Consider the following 7,478-nt stretch of genomic DNA (forward strand, 5'->3'; position numbering starts at 1 on the left):
ACAGCAGGATCAATATGAAGCCTGAAGTTCTAAAGTTTATATGTATTGTGGGCAGTCTGTGGTGATATGGGTCATTCGGTGGTTTACTTACACCAGTTTATAAAAGAAAATGTCAACATCACCAGCACATCACTATAATTATAACTTGGGGTGCACGATTATGAAATTATGACCGATATCCGATCTCCGATTATTTGCAGGGTCATATCTGCCGATACCGATTCTGACCGATTCCGATTTTATACGGAGGACCACAATGGAAACAACCCTATATAGGCCCTATAGGGGCTTGACCCAAAGTCTGTTAATAAAGTATTCAATCAATCAATAAATAGCCTATACTCTTTTCCAAGTGTCTGTTTTCACAACTGAATGAGTACTATATGACAAATTAAATGTAGAAAAATGTAAAGTTTATTTTTACTTAAGATTTTACATCATATTTGATTTGTCTTTTGTTCTAGACAAGAGGTACACTATTGATTTATATTGAACTCATTGATGATTTTTTTTACATTATTCATTTAAAAACATTTTTTGCTGGTGAAAACCGATTAAATAATCTGTATTAATTTGAGACCGTTCCGATACCGATATGGCATTCTTATGGCCGATATGGTCTATTCCTATTATGCTACCGATTAATCCCTGCATCCCTAATTATAACCATTATCATAGTGTTGTCATAGTGTGTCAGTATACTTTGTTCTGTTGTCACCACCACCTAACAATAACATGGATTAATTCTCATGTTCAATTGGTGACCTTCACGTACGCACCCGGGCCATTATTAGCTCATTTCTCACACAGGTCCAAATGAGATCTTTCATTATTAGCCTCTGACATGAAGAATGTCAAGTGTGACCTGCAAATGCCAATCAAGGCATTCCTCAACGAGGGGCAAAGCAGCCGTCAACGGTGCACTATGTTCCACCAGGGTGCAAGGGAAGGGACGAGCTCGGGGAGGACTCTGCATGGGAGGGACAGTATGGTCTGTGGCTTTGCTCGTCCTCCATCGTATCATTCCAGCGAGGCACAGACACAATGGAGAACACACCGGCCGAGACACGACTCAACCTGGAACACATAGAGGAGCCAGAGGAGGAGGAGGAGGAGGAGGAAGAGGAGGCCACTTTGTGGTCCCCGCAGGTTTTCCCACACGAGAAAGAAGTACGGGAACAGACTGACGTTGAGCTGGAGATGCCTTGTGATGACACCAGGCCTCTGCTTCAAGACAGGGACCCCAAAGGAGTCAACAAGGTTCTGAAGGTATCTTATAGGTTTGGAAACACACGCACGCACGCACGCACGCACGCACGCACGCACGCACGCACGCACGCACGCACGCACGCACGCACGCACGCACAAGTGCCGGATTTATAGAAGTTGAGGCCCCTGGCTTAGAGTAATTTTTTAGGCCCCCCGGGCCCTTGCACGGCCAGCCGTGCTGGCGTTGGTTTTTGTGGGCATCGGCAAAATCACCCTAATAAAACTAAATGTACAGTAACTAAACACAAATCTCACTGGAATTGGATTGCAATACTTTACAGATTCATCATTTGGGGGCTGCAGCCCACCCTATATGACCCTATCTCAGTGGTAAATCCAGCCCTGGCACACACGGACGCACGCACGCAAGAACACGCACGCACGCACGCACGCACGCACGCACGCACGCACGCACGCACGCACGCACGCACGCACGCACGCACGCACGCACGCACGCACGCACACACACACACACACACACACACACACACACACACACAGCGTTATATAATAAGATAACATTACAGAAGGCAAATACTATTGTTACATCAGCATACGGTATTCACATTTCAAAGAATGAATGAATTTGGTACATATCATTTTGGTATATACAGGTATATGGTCCATAATGCAGAAGATGTGCTGTTAACACTAATTATTGTTCGCAGATATCATATCTGGTCATATTTAATGCGGTCGGTATTGTTTCCCTTTGTGAAATTTCTAGTTGAACACAGAAATGTTACACAATACTGACCTCAAGTGGAAATAGGCATGCATACTTTCCTTTAGTCTGCTTTTAGTAGTATAATGTATCATAATAGAATAGATCACTGAGGCACACTAGCTGTCTCAGTGCATTTGATGTATGTCTTAACCTTGTGTCTGCTGTAATGCCTAAAGTATCCATTGTTATGCCAGGAAGGCCTCTTTGGAATTAAATGTGCTCCTACACAGCAGCACCAGTACTGTATATGCATTATACTGAATCATTATTTAACAGAAGTGAAGAAGTAAGACAGCTAAAGACAGCACACACAATATGCTATACGTCAACGTCACAACACTGAGGAATTAACCCATTTTGGGCGGGAACCCCTGTTGGTGTTTTAAACATTATGTTATAATTTAGCTATTGAAAAATAGCAGATCTACAAGCTCATAGCGCGCCACCGAGTGGCGCGCTATGAACTTGTAGGTCTGCTATTTTTGAAAAATCGTTAAAATGTGCCTCAAGTCTTTCCGAAAATTGTCATGATTTAGAAAACATTCTTTTTTTTTTTCGACGTCAGGCCTGAATGAATTAAGGCCTATGAAATGAGTCCATGGCTTGCCCATGAGAGGTAAATAAACCATGTGAAATGGACATGTATTGTGTGTCGGCTACACTTCTTCACTTCTATTGCATTACTGAGCCCTGCTCCAAAATACTTTCATCCAGGCCCGGCGCCACGGGGGTGCAAAAGGGTGAATTGCCCCCTTAACCCATTTTGACAATTCTACAAATGTCTTCTAAATCCTACATAGTTTTCTGAAAAACCTATGTTTCTATGTCAGTGGTGCTCAACCTTTTTCATGTCAAGGACCCCCAAAAATATCTGGATTTGGCCGACGACCCCCATCTGAAAATAATAGTGTTCCAGGGATCCCCCAGAAGCAAAGATTTGAGTTAAAAACATTCGCTCTGAAATAATATATATGTTCAAAGATTTGCGCCACATTTTCACGATTTAAAAAATATAGCAGACCTACAAGCGTCAAGCTCGTAGCGCGGCACTCGGTGCCGCGCTATGAGCTTGTAGATCTGCTATTTTTCAATAACTAAAGCATAACATAATGCTCAAAACACCAAAAGGGGTTCCCGTTCAGAATGGGTTAACCCGACCTCTTGCACCCCCATGTGAAAAGTGTGTTATTTCTTTTTTTTGTGTATTGGTTGAATAGGCTACTGTATTAACCGTTTTCAGATTGTACCACACTTAAGTTAAATAGGCCTATTTAACAGCAGTGCCAGTAAATGTCATTTTATTTCAGCATTCAGCTATTACATTGTTAAATCAATCAACATTATGGCAGCAGGATGATCATTTTCTGTTCAGTTTTACTCAAAAAATTTGTGCGGGCCGGGCTGCAGGCACAGACAAGCCATTGTTATATTCTGTCACACAATCATCCTCTCCAAACCCACACACAGTCCACAGCGCCCTGTAGAGGCAGAACACAGTTACAGTATCACCCTATAGCCGTTTGATTTAGCAACGCAATAGAGCGTCGCAGTCCCGCCTCCTACCCTGGACCAGGAAATGAAACCCAATGCATTTTTCCCATAGACATTTCTTAAAGTATTTATTTAAAGACGGTTACGCCGCGGACAAAGCCAACTCGAGTCGTGACAACTCATGACAACACAAACAATATTTTGGACCAAACAAATAATTACAAAGAAGAAAAACAACAACAAAAGTGTTGTAACCTGCCGTTTTTTTCTTCTTTCTTATTATTTTTTCGGCCCCAAAAATTTTGTTTGTTGTCATGATTTGTCACGACTCGAGTTGGCTTTGTCCGCGGCGTAAACGTCTTTAAATAAATACTTTCTGAAATGTCTATGAGGAAAATGAACGGAGAATCATTTCCTGGTCCATGGTAGAGGGCGGGACTGCGACGCTCTATAGCTGCATGAAATAAAAAATAACAACACTTAGGCCTCACTCACACCTAAGACGCACTTGTGTCCTGTGTGTTCTGTGTGTCATGGCCGCCTCAATGCATTTCCAATGAGGGTCACATGGTTTCATGACACAACCTTGTTGCATGGCTGTCTTCTGCCCCCATGCAACCAAGGACTGTCTAACGAGGACGAGACGCGAAGACCGTACGGGCGACGCCATGTTGCTCCATGGAAGGAAAGAAACATGCGCAGTTGAGACCAGGAAGTTGTACATGCCCAAATTTGTGCATGTACAACTTCCTGGTCTCAACTGCGCATGTTTCTTTCCTTCCATGGCATGGAGCAATGGTGTCGCTTCGCGTCTCGTCCTCTTTAGACAGTACTTGCATGCAACAAGGTTGTGTCTTCAAACCATGTGACTCCCATTGGAAATGCATTGAGGCGGCCATGACACACAGAAGACACAGCAGGACACAAGTGTGTCTTGCGTGTGTCTTAGGTGTGAGTGAGGCCCTAGTGTGCACCCTCGTAATGTTCGACTGCACCCCTTATAGTCATTTCATCCTGGAGCCCGGCCCTGCTTTCATCTAATCTGTTTTCGCAGATATTGTAATAGCCACACACAGCTCAAAGCCAGTCCCAGTGAAGCATATTGTTTGTCTGGGTTTCCTGAGGTTGCTTTTGCAGATATTGTAATAGCCAAACACAGCTCAAAGCCAGTCCCTAGTGAAGCATGTTGTTTGTCTGGGTTTCCTGAGGTTACGTTTGTGGACGTGATAGCGGAGCCTCCCTCGGTGAGGAGCTTTGACAGAGTGTGGCTGTGGAGCCATGCACTGTTTGAGGTCTCCAGGCTGTGGTGCTACCGTCTCATCTCTCTGGTGCTGGCAGTGCCTGTCTCGCTGCTGGCAGGGATCCTCTTTGCTGTTCTCAGCTGCCTGCACATCTGGTACAGTCATTTTGGATTATCACGTGATGTGACTCATGGCTAGATTCATTGCTGCTGGTTCCCAAACACACTGGGTGGGTTGGGGAGTGGGAATGGACTGGGTGATCAATCATGGGAACCAATATTTATGGGTCCCTTTATTGTTTGTTTCCTACATTTTGTTTTTAATTATTACTATTTCGAAACATTAAAAAAAAAACATTCCCAAAAAAGGAAACCTTTTCCTGAATTAAAAACAAAATGTTAGTAATTTCATGAAGAAATAAAAAAATAAAAAATATATCCATAAATTAGAAAACAAGTGGTGAAAATAGCCGATCTACAACGCGCCGCTTCACGCCTCGTTGTGAGCTCCTATAGTCATTCTATTTTCACTAGGATATAGTTTTCTCATTTGGGGTCACGGGTTAAAAAGTTTGGGAACCACTGGACTAGATCAGGGGTTCTCAACGTTTTTGGCCGGGGACCCCCGGAAATGCTTTGGCAATGTCTCGGGACCCCCGCCCCGCCCCCTCCCGACCCCCAATATAAATTGACTGCTACAATAACCTTAAACCATTTTGGGCGGGAACCCCTTTTGGTGTTTTAAGCATTGTTATAATTTAGCTATTGAAAAATAGCAGATCTACAAGCTCATAGCGCGCCACCGAGTGGCGCGCTACGAGCTTGTAGGTCTGATATTTTTTTTTTTTTTTTATTATTTTTTTTTTTTGGAAAATAATTTGGGGACCCCCCAAAATAATTTGGCGACCCCCCGAGGGGTCGCGACCCACGGGTTGAGAACCCCTGGACTAGATCAGGGGTCTACTCTCCAACATTATTCAGGCCAAGGACCCTCTTAGCTGGGACCTCCACTACTTATATTGGATTCATTTTAAATGTGTAGTTTCAGACATTTGACCATGCACAGTCTAGCCACAGTGAACCCTCAATTACTGTAGCCCCTGTTGAAGACCCCTGGACTAAATAAATATAGAAATATATATGTACTATATTAAATATAGCCTAATTTATAAAAAATACTATAGTAATAATAGCAAGAGTAGCCTTTAGCAATCTGAACTAGAAATTAACCGAACCCAATACATTAAAACTCTGCAGACTGCATGCAGTTATAAAATTCAACACATGCCAATGAACTGACTTGAACTGACAGTTTTGTTTGTGTCTTTTACAGGTTAATCATGCCCTGCGTTCAGCTCTGTCTGATTAACATGAGCTGGATACAGACTGTCTGGGGCAGTGTGTTGAACATAGCCATTGGTCCCTTCTTCAGTAGCATGGGAAAGTGCTGCGGGGGCATCAACATCCGCTTGGCTAAAGACTAGCAAGGCGTCGAAAGCCATTGTCTCCAGAATGGTTGGGATCCGGAAGCGGAAGAATCCATGCAGCATCTATAAATGCACCAAGTCTCTGTGTACGTATACGTGTACGTATACGCAGTGGCGTGCACAGACATTTAGAGGGGCAGGTGCTCAAGTTAAAAAAGGGCACCTTGTGCAGCGCGTGGAACCGGCCGGTTGCCTTAATCCATTTTGGGCGGGAACCACTTTTGGTGTTAGCATTATGTTATGCTTTAGCTATTGAAAAATAGCAGATCTACAAGCTCATAGCGCGCCACCGAGTGGCGCGCTATGAGCTTGTAGGTCTGCTATTTTTGAAAAATCTAAAAAAAAAAAGAAGAAAAAAAGTTTTTTTTCCCCTTTTTTTTCAAAAGGGCACATTGCCAAAAGGGCAGGGGGTGCTCTAGCACCCCCTAGTGTCTATCTGTGCACGCCACTGCGTATACGTCTGTAATCAACGTAACTCGAGAACCGTTCGCCCCACTGACTTCAAATTTAACACATGTACGCGTTCCACAGGGAGTGCAGCGCCCGCTGTCAAGTCTGTCAGAGCCATGCAGCACAAAGCCGCCCATGGCTTCGGACAGGGGCCAAATCCAGACCACCCCTCCATATACAGAGCTGGCCTGTTCTGACATCATAATGGTGTTCTGACATCACAATGATGCGCGACCTCGCCCTTTATTAGCCAATTGATTACACCTGATCACCCCCCAACGGGCACTGATCACCCCAAGATCTCCATATATTGAGCTGGCCTGTTCTGACATCATAATGACGTTCTGACATCAATGATGCGCAACCTCGCCCTTAATTAGCCAATTGATCACACCTGATGATCACACCCCAATAGGCACAGTTCTAGTCTAATCATGCAACATTGACGAACAGGAATTGGTTGCATCACATTTGGAACCGTTTCCAGGACAGTTTTATCGTCTGCCATACAATTACAATACCAGTAGTAGGTTCTCAAACGTTTTACTTTCAAGGACCACGATAACTCTGAGAGTAACTCATAACTCTGAGAGTGTACAGTACAACAAATGGAACCATTTGTACACACTCAGAGTTAGAGTCCTGTTAAAGGGTCCATTTGGAACCCCAAGCCCCTATTGGAATCGTTAAAGGGAACCGTTAAGGAATCAAAAAAATCCTAAAAGATCCCAACCCTAGTCGTAGCCTCGGTCCCAGCCTGCGAAGAGAAAAGCCTGCATGGTCACAACCTATAAGGCAGATAATGTATCGGCGA

At 44.0% G+C, this 7,478-nt stretch overlaps 1 protein-coding gene across 1 annotated transcript; it reads left to right on the forward strand.

Moving 5' to 3' along the window:
- Positions 1–1,044: 1,044 nt before the first annotated feature.
- On the forward strand, positions 1,045–6,211 carry LOC306929848 (caveolin-2-like; the record flags this gene model as incomplete). Its single annotated transcript, XM_079510583.1, has 3 exons — positions 1,045–1,269; positions 4,696–4,883; positions 6,061–6,211. The coding sequence occupies 3 exons, from the start codon at positions 1,045–1,047 to the stop codon at positions 6,209–6,211; spliced, it is 564 nt and encodes a 187-aa protein (XP_079366709.1).
- Between the last annotated feature and the right edge of the window lie 1,267 nt (positions 6,212–7,478).

This window comes from Electrona antarctica, assembly GCF_951216825.1.
Source record: "Electrona antarctica genome assembly, chromosome: 9".
NCBI lineage: Eukaryota > Metazoa > Chordata > Actinopteri > Myctophiformes > Myctophidae > Electrona > Electrona antarctica.